The sequence below is a fragment of the Schistosoma haematobium genome, chromosome 1 (genome assembly GCF_000699445.3).
Source record: "Schistosoma haematobium chromosome 1, whole genome shotgun sequence".
Taxonomy (NCBI): domain Eukaryota; kingdom Metazoa; phylum Platyhelminthes; class Trematoda; order Strigeidida; family Schistosomatidae; genus Schistosoma; species Schistosoma haematobium.
This window is the reverse complement of record NC_067196.1, coordinates 83907830-83922489: the sequence shown is the minus strand read 5'-3', so window position 1 is coordinate 83922489 and position 14660 is coordinate 83907830. Positions and strand designations below refer to the sequence as shown.

General features: G+C 35.2%; 1 protein-coding gene across 1 annotated transcript; it reads left to right on the top strand.

Annotated features, from left to right (window-relative positions):
* Positions 1-1302: 1302 nt before the first annotated feature.
* On the top strand, positions 1303-13251 carry MS3_00002304 (uncharacterized protein; the record flags this gene model as incomplete). The annotated part of the gene is made up of 2 exons (XM_012937334.1): positions 1303-2616; positions 12853-13251. 2 exons carry the CDS (start codon positions 1303-1305, stop codon positions 13249-13251), a joined length of 1713 nt encoding a protein of 570 aa, XP_012792788.1.
* Positions 13252-14660: the final 1409 nt, after the last annotated feature.

The following is a 14660-nucleotide window of genomic DNA, read 5'->3' as shown; positions in this document are numbered from 1 at the left end:
TAAATTTAAGACGAAAAGTTTAAATGTATTCATTTCGTCTTCATTCGCTGGAATATATCACCTTTTATTATCAAGCTGTAGAATCGTTTATATATGGTTAAGCACTCGCTCGCGAGACTGATAAGTCCTGGGTTCGACTCTTGGGGGCAGGGTTATGGATATGCACTGCTGAGCAGTCCCATACTAGGACGAAACGGTCGTCCAGTTCTTCTAGGTTCTCCATGTTGGTCTAGTTTCAATTGACTTGTGATTTTAACTATTGGAATTTTTTTTGTTAAAGTAATAATTCCCTTAGGAAATGTGGACACAAATAATCAAGATGACGTAATAGAAAGATTGTAATACTAGATTACGTGATACGAATAATAACAATAGATTCAGTGAATGTAATAAGATGATTAAAATGTTTTTGTTACAATAATTAAAGGTCATAGATGTGTGAAAATAAGTCAAGTGATATGATGAGCATTTGAATAAAATAATGAGAATATAAGACATAAGTAAATGGGGATGAAGTAATAATAATATTATTAATTAAGACCAAGGTAACGATAACATTAGGACGTACTTCCTTTTTACGCATAGTTATAGTTTGAGCTCATGGATGGTAAGAGCCTCGGCTAATTTCAGAAGTTGAATACGAAGAAGGCTAGGTAAATTTGACCGTATCATATATTACTTACTTACGCCTGTTACTCCCAATGGAGCACAGGCCGCTGACGAGCATTCTCCAACACACTCTGTCCTGGGCCTTCTTTTCTAGTTCCATCCAATTCTTGTTCATTTTTCTCATGTCTATCTCCATTTCTCAAAAGAATGTGTTCTTAGGTCTTCCTCTTTTCCTTTGGCTTTGAGGATTCCATATGAGGGCTTGTCTTGTGACGCAGTTAGGTACTTTCCTCAATGTGTGTCCTATCCACTCCCGGCGCTTCTTCCTGATTTCTTCCTCCGAATCATATATACAACCTTAAAATTAAGCTGTGTATCCGTAGAATGATTACAATCGATTAGATGTTCAAGTATAGAACTCGTAATTACTTTTCTCTCACTCTTATAGAACTAGACTGAGAAAAGAGACTCCTTTACTGAACTTTATATTTTATATTTTTAATGTTTAAATAGGAGTTATCATCTTGTCAATTCATCATCTTATTACATTGTCAATACATCAATATTTCAAAAAAGACTTTTTTTTGTTGTCGCTCATTTTCTTTTTCCAGTTACTATCCATAATAATTCAAATTTCTAATGACGTCTAATCAGTTACTATCCAAAACAATATTATTCATATTGATATTATTAATGATTATTCAATTAACTAATTCAATTACAATCAATATCAATGATACTAATACTAATTATTCTATTGATAATTTAATCGATAATAATAATCATAATAATAATAAATCAATATCCGATCAAATGTTATTAGAAATTTATACAACATGGATTGATTTTGCTAAACATTTTGTTCCTACAGCATTATTTGTTGATCGTTATGTAACAATCATTTATTATATATTAGGTTTTCCTGGTAATTTTATCTCATTAATTATATGGTCTAATAAAAAAATGATCAAAGAAAATTCTGCTGCTGTTTATTTAGCTGCATTATCATTAAATGATATAATTGTATTAATATTTGCATTAAATAGAGATTTATCACGTGTATGGCAAATACGTGAATATTTATTACCTGGTTCATGTGAAATACAAAATATTTTATCACCAGCTGTACAATATGCATCACCATTATTTGTACTTGCTTTTACTATTGAACGTTGGTTAGCTATATGTAAACCATTTTATATTGATAGAATATGTAGTTCAAAAAGAGCAATTTATATATGTATCATTATTATCATTAGTACAATCATAGTTTGTTCTGGTTATGCATATATATTTATAACAGAAACAAATACATGTAGTAAACGACATATTAATCCATTAATTATAAGTGTATATTTATCATGTTTAGAAGGTGTATTTGCTGGTGTTGTACCATTATTAGTATTATTATTTAATTGTTTAGTCATTAAAGAATTAGCTAAAGTTCATCATGCTAATAAACAATTAGCTATTATGTCAAATCATTTATCATCATCATCATATTGTTCAACATCTCAATCAAATATAATAAATAATAAAAATTCACCAAAACCTTCATATACTACTACTACTACTACTCATAATAATAATAATCACCATGGGAATAAAATTAAATTATATTTTAAAAATATTTTCACTAAGCAACTATCATCAAATTCAATAAAATCAAATAAAAAAATTAATAAAACTTCATTAATATCAAATGAAAATTCATTAAATTTTATTCCACAATATAATTCAATCAATTCAATCAATCATAATAAATCAATAATCAATGAAAAATCAATAATTTCTAATCGTAATAATAATAATGAATTAATTCATATAAATTATAATGATTCATATAAAATTTCACATAATAAACGTACTAGTCCAAGTTTTAAATCAACAACATTAATGCTTTTAACAGTTAGTTTTTATACAATTTTAACAACATTACTTGGTGGTCTTGTTTATTTAATTCATCAAACACAAGAAGAGCCTAATATGAATGCAACAGAAAAAGAAGTAAGTTATTGAATAATTATCATTGATATTTTTATCATTTTGAAAAGAGAAAGAACAAAGATTCTAGCAGAATAACATGAATTCAGTTTCATTTCATAGGTTGTTGCCTTGGTGACAAATACTATTTCTTTTTCTTTAACCTCTTCCTCGCATGTATTACATTAGTGAGTTTTAATTCAATTATCTTCCATATTAATAATCTTATTTTGTCAACTGAGCTCTACTCACTATATTCTTATCAATATTTATTTATTGTGCGATTTCTTAGATTGGTTGAAGTTAGACATTAACATCGTTGAATGCCGGCTGGCTCAGTGGTGTAATGGATAAGTGCTGGCACGCGAGACTGACAGGTCCTGGGTTCGGATCTCACGATGCGGGATCGTGGATGAGCACTGTCCCACAATAGGGCGAAACGGCCATCTAGTGCATCCAAATTTTCCATGATTGTTTAGTTTCAACTGACTCATGATTTTAGTCATAGAAATTTCTGAAATCTTCACAAAACCCCTTCTCATTATATAATCACTTGTTTCTAGCTGTTTGAACTGTTGTCACAATCAATGTTGTAGAATGGTTTTTCATAAAAGGTATATATTTACAATATTCGGTCTATTAATTTTATTTACACCCTTGCAAGACATAATTTCCAACCAAACTCTTTCATGTAAGTGATTTAAATCCATTATGTAATTATAATTTTGAATATTACAGGCAGCAAGCAGTTGACAAGAGCCTACGAAATTAATAATTTTTGTTTTAGTTAATTTTAAGTTTTTGTTTTGGCTAACCAATTATAAGAAATGATTAGCAAAATGTTATTTCATCATGTAGAAATGGATATATGTATGGTGTTTTTATAGCGAGTTAGTTTCCTACGGGATGGAGTCGTTAACCTCATCCCCAACCCTCCTCCTTTATCTGGGCTTGGGATCAGCAGTAGCCCCAGGCGGGCTCCAGGCGATGTTATATATATATATATATATATATATATATATATATATATAATAATTGAATTCATGAGTCAGTTGAAGCTAGACAACCATGGAAAACCTTGAAGCAATGGATGGCCGTTTCGACACATTGTAGGTCTTCTCAGCAATGCGCATCCACGATCCTGCTTCGCGAGATTGAAACCCAGGACTTATCAGCCTCGTGCGCGGACGCTTAACCTTTAGGCCACTGAGCCGAAATCCAACAGTGTTAATGTCTGACTTCAACCAATCCACGAAGTTAGGCCAATCGGCACCACAAAACCCCTCTCTGATTATATATTTATAACATAAACAGACAGGAAGAACAACAAATAAATTTTGAAATCTGTCTTAAAGACAACTCTTATTCTTAAAAATTTATTCATAAGTGGGAAAATGATTAAAGCAAACTGTTATGTTCTTAATTTATACGATTCCGTGAATACGATTTGCCAAATTTAGATACACAGACTTTTATGACCAACTAATGATGTATACACCTGGACTAATAGTCTGGAGCTTCTATTAGTCCTTTTCACTGCCTGTTACATCCAGAACACAAATCTCAGAATACGTGATATGGATCATATATTTCAAATATACTGGGTTTATATATAAACCAAACAGATCACATCGTAGCATAAAAAATAACATTTGTACAATATCAAGACAAAAAGTGGCTATGATTGTGGGAGACTAATTAATAAACTAGGCATAACTTAAGAAAAGTAAATTATATAATAATAATAAGATGGATATGAATACAGATAGTTTGGCTATTAAACAATTAAACAATAAAAACGTATGTATAGTATTAGTCCATAAATAAATCCCAAAAGTTACCATTTATTATTCTCGTCGGGATATAACAATTTATTTGTGGTATTGTCGGTTATAAGGTATATTTTTATTCATCATAACTTTAAAGATGTTGATTTTGAAGAAAGAAAAGGTAGAAGGTCTAACACTAATGTAGGCAGAGCTTAACCTGAAACGAAACGGCGAGACTCTCATTTATGGACGACCTTTGAATGAATCTTAAGTGGCCTTGATAAATATTAACCAATCAGAAAACAGTTAGTACAGAGTAAAAATCTATTGTAAAAAACTAAAGAATTAAAGTGGATATACGTCTTTTACGTGGTTCAAAAACTTTATAAGGTTTGAAAGGGGTTCATAGGTTCTGGAATCCTAGTGCTTCTGACCCTTTGAAGTGTCCCTTTTGGGTTGATCTGTCGTAAATTCCAAGTACCTGTGAGGTATATTTATGGAAGTGCTATTTACCCAGTCTTCCTTAATACTACATCATCTGTTACATTTTCGCTTCCGGACTACTGTTTCGTCTATTTTAACGATTCTCACAACTCCTCCAAGTGACTCGTGTAAACTTGTCATTTTCATAGCAACAATTATCATGATTTGTCTTAGTCTCAATCGGTATCTAGCAGACTTCTTCCTCCAACATAAATAACATTGAAAGACAATCTCATCAAGGTACTGTGGTCATTTGATTACCACAGTCAGAAAGAATGGAACTTCTTAGTCGTCCAATCTGTTGTAAGCGCACAAAAATCACATCTTCTCTAAAGTTCGCTGTAATCCAATCGTATGTGAGCATCAGGTACTGAAATTGGCTCCGTGATCTTGAAATCCCTCAAACACTTCTGATTGGCTCGTCCATAAATTAGAGTCTCGCCACTTACTATCAAGAAGAAGAATTAATTTGAATAAATTAGTCACTAGATATGTCCTGAACGCCAGATATCGGTTTGAGACCTTGGAATCTTGCAAATTAATCGATGAACAAACAGCCTCCAATCTTCTGACGTTTGCTGTTGCTATCAGATGTCAAAGAACTGATTTAATATTAATTTTCATTTCATTTAGCAATTTTAATTTCTTAACCAACTAAGCTTTACTAATTCTATTCTTACTTATTGCTAGGTTTTTCTTATTGAGCAATCTACTGAATTCTAACTCTTTGATTTCATTTTTGTAATGCCAATATTGTTGAATATTGTTTGTTTTTGCATGCTATGTACATTTGAAATTTTATTTAGTTGTTTAAATCTATCTAAATCTTTGTTACACTATGCGGATATATATATTAACACCGGAATTCAACAAAAGACATTGATCGAAATATTTTCAACTCATTTTGTATTACTTACTTACTTACTTGCGCCTGTTACTCCTCGTGAAGGAGCATAGGCCGCTCACCAGCATCCTCCATCCAACCCTGTCCTGAGCAATCCCTTCCAGCTCCTTACAGTTCTTATTCATCCTTTTCATATCTGATTCTATTTCCCGTCGTAATGTGTTCTTTGGCCTTCCTCTTTTTCGCTTCCCTTCACGATTCCAAGTTAGGGCTTGCCTTGTGATGCAGTTCGGTGATTTGCGTAATGTATGTCCTATCCATTTCCATTGTCTTTTCCTAATGTCCTCTTCAGCTGGAACCTGGTATGTTCTCGCCCACAAAAGGCTGTTGGTGATGGTATCTCACCAATGGATGTTGAGTATCTTGCGTAGACAACTATTTATAAATACTCGTACCTTCTTGGTGATGGTGGTTGTTGTAGTTCTCCAAGTTTCAGCTCCGCACAGTAGAACTGCCTTGACGTTCCTATAGAAGATTCTCACTCTGATTTTAGATGACAGTTGTTTTGAGTTCCATATGTTCTTCAATTGTAGGAATGCGACCCTTGCTTTGCCGATCCTCGCCTTTACGTCTGCATCGGATCCTTCTTGTTCATCGATGATGCTTCCCAGGTATGTGAAGGACTCTACATCTTCCAGAGTTTCGCCATCAAGTGTGATTGGATTGCTGTTCTCCGCTTTGAATTTGAGGACCTTAGTTTTCCCTTTGTGTATGCTGAGGCCTACTGATGCAGAGACTGCTGCTACATTGGCTGTCTTCATCTGCATCTGTTCGTGTGTACGTGATAGGAGGGCTAGGTCATCTGCGAAGTCCAAATCGTCTAATTGGTTCTGAGCTGTCCATTGTATGCCGTGTTTTCCTTCAGATGTTGAGGTCTTCATTATCCAGTCGACCACCAGAAGAAAGAGGAAGGGAGAGAGTAAACAGCCTTGTCTGACTCCAGTCCTTACTTGGAATGCATCTGTCAGCTGTCCTCCATGCACTACTTTGCACTGTAGTCCGTCTTATGAGTTCCGGATAATATTGACAATCTCCTCAGGAACTCCGTAGTGTCGAAGAAGTTTCCATAATGTCCTCCTATCTACACTGTCGAATGCCTTTTCATAATCAATGAAGTTGATGTATAGTGATGAGTTCCACTCAACTGATTGTTCGACGATGATCCGTAGTGTTGCAATTTGGTCTGTGCACGACCGATCCTTACGGAATCCAGCTTGTTGATCTCGAAGTTGGGCGTCTACTGCATCCTTCATCCGGTTCAGCAACACTCTGTTGAAGACTTTCCCTGGTATTGACAGTAGTGTAATGCCTCTGTAGTTTTCACATTTGCTCAGATCTCCTTTCTTTGGAATCTTGACGAGGTGTCCTTCTTTCCAGTCCATCGGCATTTGTTCCTCCTCCCAAATCTTTTTGAATAGAAGATAAAGCATGCTTGTGGTTGCTTCGATGTCTGATTTCAGTGCTTCAGCTGGTATGTTGTCGGGTCCTGCTGCTTTCCCGTTCTTGATTTGTCTGACGGCCACTCTGATTTCTTCCGTCGTTGGTGGATTGACATCTATAGGAAAATCTATGTGTGCTGCTTCGATGTCCGGTGGATTCATTGGAGCCGGCCTATTCAGGAGTTCCTCGAAGTATTCTACCCATCTGTTACTCTGTTGTTGAATTTCGGTGATTGGCTTGCCTTCTTTGTCTTTGACCGGCCTCTCTGGTTTACTGTATTTCCCTGCTAGTTTCTTCGTTGTATCGTGAAGCTGTTTCATATTTCCTTCTCTAGCAGCTTTTTCTGCCGTCATTGCTAGTTCTTCAACGTATTTCTTCTTGTTGGCTCTAATGCTCCTCTTCACTTGTTTGTTTGCTTCTATGTATTCAGCTTGTGCTTGGACTTTCTCTGCTCGTGTTCGGCTGTTGTTTATTGCTGCCTTCTTGTTCTTCCTTTCTTTGATCTTGTCCAGTGTTTCTGTAGAGATCCATTCCTTATGATGGTAGTTCTTTAGACCGAGAACCTCTTGACACGTTGAAGTTAATGCTTCCTTGATGCCTTTCCAGTTGTCCTCCATACTAGTTTCTTCTTCTTCTTTCAGTAGATCTTGTAAGGCTTGGAACCTGTTGTTGAGAGCTATCTTGAATTCATTGAGTTTGTCAGTATCTCGAAGGAAGGCTGTATTGAACCTTTGTAGTGCTGTTTGTCCAGTTGTTCAGTTCTTTTTTAGCTTCAGTTTTAAATTGGCTACAACTAGGTAGTGATCTGAAGCTACGTCAGCACCTCTCCTGGTTCTCACATCCTCCATTGTCCTTCGGAATTTTTTGTTGATGCAAATATGATCTATTTGGTTCTCCGTAGTTTGGTCCGGTGAGATCCATGTAGCCTTGTGTATACGCTTGTATGGAAATATTGTGCCTCCTATGACCAATTTGTTGAATGCACATAGATTTGCAAATCTTTCTCCATTTTCGTTTCTTTCTCCCAGTCCATGTCGTCCCATAATATCTTCATATCCAGTGTTGTCTATTCCGACTTTGGCATTTAGATCTCCCATCAGAATAGTTAGGTCGTTTCTTGGGCATTTCTCAATGATTGACTGCAGCCGCTCGTAGAAATGATCTTTAATTTCGTCGTTGCTATCATTGGTGGGTGCATAACATTGGATAATATTCATTAAGATCCCCTCCTTCTTTGTTTTGAATGATGCTTTGATGATTCTGGATCCGTGGGATTCCCATCCTACAAGTGCATTTCGTGCTACTTTGGACAGCATTAGAGCAACTCCCTGTGTGTGTGGAGCATTTTCCTCTTCGTGACCGGAGTATAGCAGCATCTCTCCCGTAGCTAGCCTTTTCTGTCCAGCTTGAGTCCAGTGGGTTTCGCTGATTCCCAGTACTGCCAAGTTGTATCTCCTCATTTCCGTTGCTATTTGGCTGGTCTTCCCGGTTTCCCACATTGTTCTAACGTTCCATGTACCTATAAAAATTTTTGCTCTGGTTGTTAGAAGGGGCATCGGCCTCGTGGCTTCCGAAGGAACTCGGCTTTCACCATGAAGCGTCATAATTCTTCTAAATGAAGACCTTCTAACTCCCAGGGCAGAGTTAAAATGGTTTGGATTATTTTTTCTGGTAAGCGTTTTTTTAGCGAGTTAGTTTTCTACGGGATGGGGACGCTAACCCCATGCCCAACCCTCCTCCTTTACCCGGGCTTGGGACCGGCAGCAACCCTATAAGAGCTACAGGCGGAGTTTCATTTTGTATTAATGATTTTTAAATACGACAGGTTGGAAACAACTGATAAGAATCTAACGTAATAAGATCAGCTCACACCTTTGTTCACGTTATCTTTAGAATGATGAAAGTAAATACATGTAAAACGTTTCTAAGCTGATTGAAATATCATAAATTTTGGTATCACAATTAGACAATGTTTTAGTACAGATAATGAAAAATGAGTTTCAGCTTTTAGTGAACTCCACTATTAATCAGTATAATATAAACCAATAAAAATCATCTCATGAACCGCAAGATTATTGCCATGCATTAAGAAAGTGCATTTCAGAGCCACTAATTTACTCTCTTACTCCTGTACACTTAGTGGGTGAGCATAGGCTGCCAACCGGGATTCTCCATTGAACAGTGTCTTCCTCTATTCTTTCCATTTCCTATTTATTATTTTGATATCTACCTCTGATTCCCCACACAATGTATTCGTTGATCCTTCTCTTCATTATCCAGTAAACCACCAGAAGAAAGAGAAGTCCGTATGATTTTGACTGTCTTCTCAGCTACTCAAACCATAGTGTCCAAGGAGGTTCCATAATATTCACTTATCCGCCTTCTCATAGACAAGAAAGTTGATGTATAGTGAGGAGTTCCATTCAATTGATTGTTCAACGATGATTCGTGCATGACCGATCCTCAAGGAATCCGGTCCGTTGATCTCGAAGTTGGGTGTTCACTGCGTCTTTCATCGGGTTCAGTAACAATCTGCAAATGACTTTTCCTGGTACTGACAGTGGTGTGATGCCTCTGCAGTTCTCACATTTGCTCAGATCTCCTTTCTTTGGTATTTTGATCAGGTGTCCGTCTTTCCAGTCTGTCAGCGACACTTGTTCTTCTTCACAAATATTTCTGGACAGAATGTGAAGCATGCTTGCAGTTATTTCTATGTTTAACAATAATGCTTCAGCTCGTATATTGACAGGTCGTATCGCTTTCGCACTCTTGATTTATCTCATGACAATGCTGGTTTCTTCGATCTTTGCTGAGGTAACATCTTTGGGACATCTATTGTAGGGTCCGTATGTGCTGCTTCGATGTTCGCTGGGCTCAATGGTGTTGGTCTATTTGAAAGTACTTCAAGGCGTTCTTCTCTCCAGTTCCATTCTTCCTAAATCTCAGTAATTGTCTTGCCTTCTTTATTCTTGACCATTCTATCTGTGTTACAATATTTCCCTGATAGGTTCTTCGTTGTGTCATATAGTTGTCTTATATTTCTTTCTGTTGTAGCTTTTTCCACTGTCGTTGCTAGCTCTTGCTCGTATTTCTGCTTGTCGGCTTTAATACTCCTCTTCAGTTACTTGTTTGCTTCAATGTATTCAGCTTGTGTCTTGACCTGCTCTGTTTTGTTCGACTGTTGTTAATTGCTGTCGTCTTGTCCTCCCTTTCTGGAATCCTGTACAGGGTTTTGATAAGGATTCATTCCTTATGATACTAGTTGAGGTCCAGCACCTCTTGAGACGCTGGAGTTAATGCTTCGTTGATATGTTTCCAGTTGCCCTCGATAGCAGTTTCTTCTTCCAATAAATCCTGTAAGGTTTAGAACCTGTTGTTGAAAGTTGTCTTGAATTCGTTGAGTTTGTCACTATGTTGAGGGAAGACTATATTGAACCTTTATAATCCTGTTTGCTCGGGGCTTCTTTAGCTTCAGTTTGATCTTGGCAACCACCAGGTAGATTGTGATCATAATCTATATAGGCTTCTCCCCTATTTCTCAAGCCTGTCAGTGACCTTGCGAATTTTTTTATGATGCAAATGTCATCTATGTGATTCTCTGTAATGTGATCTAGTGCGATCTATGTAGCTTTGTGTATGCGTTCGTGTGGGAGTATTGCGCTGCCAATGACTGGTTTGCCGAATGCACATCAATTTGCAAAGCTGACACCATTGTAGTTGGTTTCTCCCATCCATCCTATGTCGTCTCATAACATCTTCACAACCGTTGTTTTCCATCCCGACTTTGACGTTTAGACCTCCCATCAGGATTGTCAGGTCTTTTCATGGGTAGTTCTCTACAATCGATTACAGACTCTCTTAAAAATGTTTCTTATGTCTTCTTTTGCTATTTTTGATAGTAGCATAATACCGAATAGCACCCATTGTAATACCCTCTTTCCTTGTTTTGTCGGATGCTTTCATGATTCTGAGTCCATGAGATTCTCATCCTACAAGTAGTTTACACGCTTCTTTGGGCAGCATCAGCAAGTCGTTTTGTGGCTGTGCGAAATATTTTCTTCTTCGTTACTAGAGTATAGCGGCATCTCTCGCGAGTCTAATCTTTTCTGTCTTACTTGCTCCTAATGGATTTCACTTACGCCAAGCACTACCAAGTTGTACCTTCTCATTTCCGTAACTATTTGACTGGTCCTTAAGATCTCCAACGTTGTTCGGACATTCCATTTACCCATATTAATTGTTGTTCTGGTTGTTAGAAGGGGCATCGACCTCGTGAATTCATAAAAAATCTTACTTAATGTTAGTTTATTAGACAAATTACCTCAACCCTAACTTGGTAAACGACGATGTTGTAAACAACACTGATTGTTTTGGGGAGAAAAACATTTAGCTTGAAGACTGTAGTAATCTTTAGATTATTTTAAGTAGTAATATCATCGGTAAAAAATTGAGTTATCTATTAGCTTCGTCACTGAACATGTCTGGGGTCGAACTTAACGGTATTCACATATTTTGTTTGCTAAAGAGAAATTAGATGTAACTTGCGTTGCGAAGTATATAATTATGATATTATAAACACTTGTAACTTCCCTTTAACTGATATTAAGGACTAAAATCGATGAACTACTTTAATCAAACATCTATCCATGGCAGATTACTTCAATGTTGTCATTTATTTACAGACTATCTCAAGCAGAGTTTGATAATTGCTAGCCGTGGAATCCAGGATACAGGTTCCATCCAGTTTGTGACTAATCAACTAGATTCACCTAAATTCGTATTAATATCCACACTAAAACTAGACACTACCCAACTCTCCTTAATAAGGCTTGTACTTTTATTATTTATTATTTATATTAACACATAGATATTGGTACAAAGAGGCACTGAATACATATGCGCCACACAAATCTCATTCGATATGTGTGAGGGCTGTGATACTACCCGGGTGCCCAAACCGAAGTAGGTGGTTTTCTTAGGAGGCCACTCCCCGAGCCTTCGACCTGAAGATCTGATCCACAAGGCAGTGGAGCATCATAAGGAGATGTAGTCCCATGGAAGCCGGTGACCAATGATTGGTTCATACGTCATTTGTTCCCGCAGGATACTGGATCCCATGTACACTATTGGTTTGAAATCCGGTTAAAGCGCTGGACATTCGCTTTTCGTCTTCTCATTTTCGTAAAGAACACCCCCGCCACGAGAAGGCAGTGAGTAGGACTTCTCTGGCAGAGGCCATAGACGCGTGGCCATGTGAGAGCATTTCGAGAGGGAGAGCGGACTCTCCCCACTCTCGGCCGTACCAGGGCATTTGGGGGCCTGTACTTTAATTGGACTCAATTAGATTTTCCAGCTTGAAATTGCAACAGTTATTGATTATTGTAGTCACCCAAATCTTAAGGTATGTCTTTTTTTGTATTTTTTTCCCCTTGAAAGTACTAAATCACCAACAAAAGTATTGATTTTTAATATTATTCAACTGATGTGTTCTGTTGACATAGAAACGTTTAGACTGTAATCACAAATCTATGAAAAATAGATTATAGTGAATTCATTCATCATTGGTATATTAATTGCCAATTTGAATGTGTCAGTATAAATTATACTTTACACTAAAATAACTAGAAAATACAATTTTCATTGTTTCTATTTTGTTTTAATTAGGCTTTAGAAGATCCTATTTGGAATCAATATTTCAAAATGATTACAATTAAAGCATTTGGTGATGAGATTGCATTATCACATTATGCATTTAGTTTTATCATTTATTATGCAACTGGATGTAATTTTCGTCAACGTGTACATCAATTATGCAAAAATGTATTTTATAAATTAGGTTGTCGTTGTCATAAATTAATGAAACTTGGTATAAATGAAGAAAGTGATAATAATAATAATATACCATCAATTACTCGTCGTTCACATAATCGTTTATTAACTAATCATGATAGACAAGATGATCTGGATTTTACAATTCATACATCATCACAATATCGTCAATCAAAAAAATTGATTGATTATCAAAAATCAATTGAAATGGATCAATCTATAGAATCAAAGTAATACAAATTTATTTAAATCATCTAGTATATATCAAAAAGTAGACTTCAATGAATAAATCAATATTCTCAAGAGATAATGCTATGAAGGACATAAAAAGTGTTGAATATTTTAAATGTTCATGTTGTAATTCCTTGATGTTATACATCGAATATACTTGAAAAATAATCAGACTTCAAAGAGTAAACAAACAAACATCACAAAAAAACGTCTACAAGAAAGTTCAAGACAAAAGAAATCACTGTCAAACACAGTACAAACCATAAAACAATATCATAGTCTGATATGAATGTAATCAAATTGTTTACTATAATTAACGCAATATTAAAATACCATAGAAATGATTATTTTTTAAAAGAAAAAAAATGTTTTTTTTTGTTGGTTCAACCCAAACTTCTTTCTATATTTTCTTTTTCCTCTTTTTTTGTTGTTGGATACAAGATTAAAGCATTCTGAATTCTGGTACTAGTGTTTCTTCGCTCCTTGATTTCATTGACTGACAGTTGATATATATGTAATCGGTTAAGATTAAAATGATCCATTGGCAATGAAACATTTAAACTAATTAGTCCCTTTTGATAAATTTCGATAATGTAATAAAAACATAAAAATGATCCGAACTATGTGACGGTATATTAACCCAGTCACAAAGTTCTGATAATCTACTTATTCTTATTACATGATCAAAATGAAATATTGATTTCCTTTCATTTTGATACATTTATTAAGTGCATTATATGTTCATGGTTTCATTCATGATTATTTCTAAAACGTCTTTGTATATATGAACGTGTGTAAAACAAAATCACTACCACCATCACCAACAACAACAACAAGATAATAATAATAATAGCCATAGCAACTATTATTATTATGACTATTTGCATATATCTTGTCATTTATTAATGTATTTCTTATTTATTTTCTTTAATTAAATAATTAAATTTTGTGTTCATTCAATAGGTTTCAAATGTGAATAGTTTCATTGAATTCTATCCAACATTTTTAATATTGATACTTCAATTACATATTTTCTTTGTTGTTGTGTATTATCACATTAAAAAAAAGATAAGAATTGATAAAATAAAATATGCATAAGATGAATATATCACAGATGGTAATAAATGACATAATGATTAAGCATTTTAATGCATAAGGTTTATTGTGTATGATATTGATATATCTACTAATATTCTGGTTAGTATGAAAGTACTTTATAAAGTTATTATTAGTTGAATGGTACTTGAGACCTATGACGGAGATTTTAAAGACCGTTAAATGATTCGAAGAATTTCTATCCAATCAAAATCAAATCCAGTGAATTATACTCTTGTATTAAAGATTACTTTCTTTGAATCAGATTTGTGTAAATCAATTTGAGAGAAGAGTTAAAATCTTCCCTCACCTTTTTT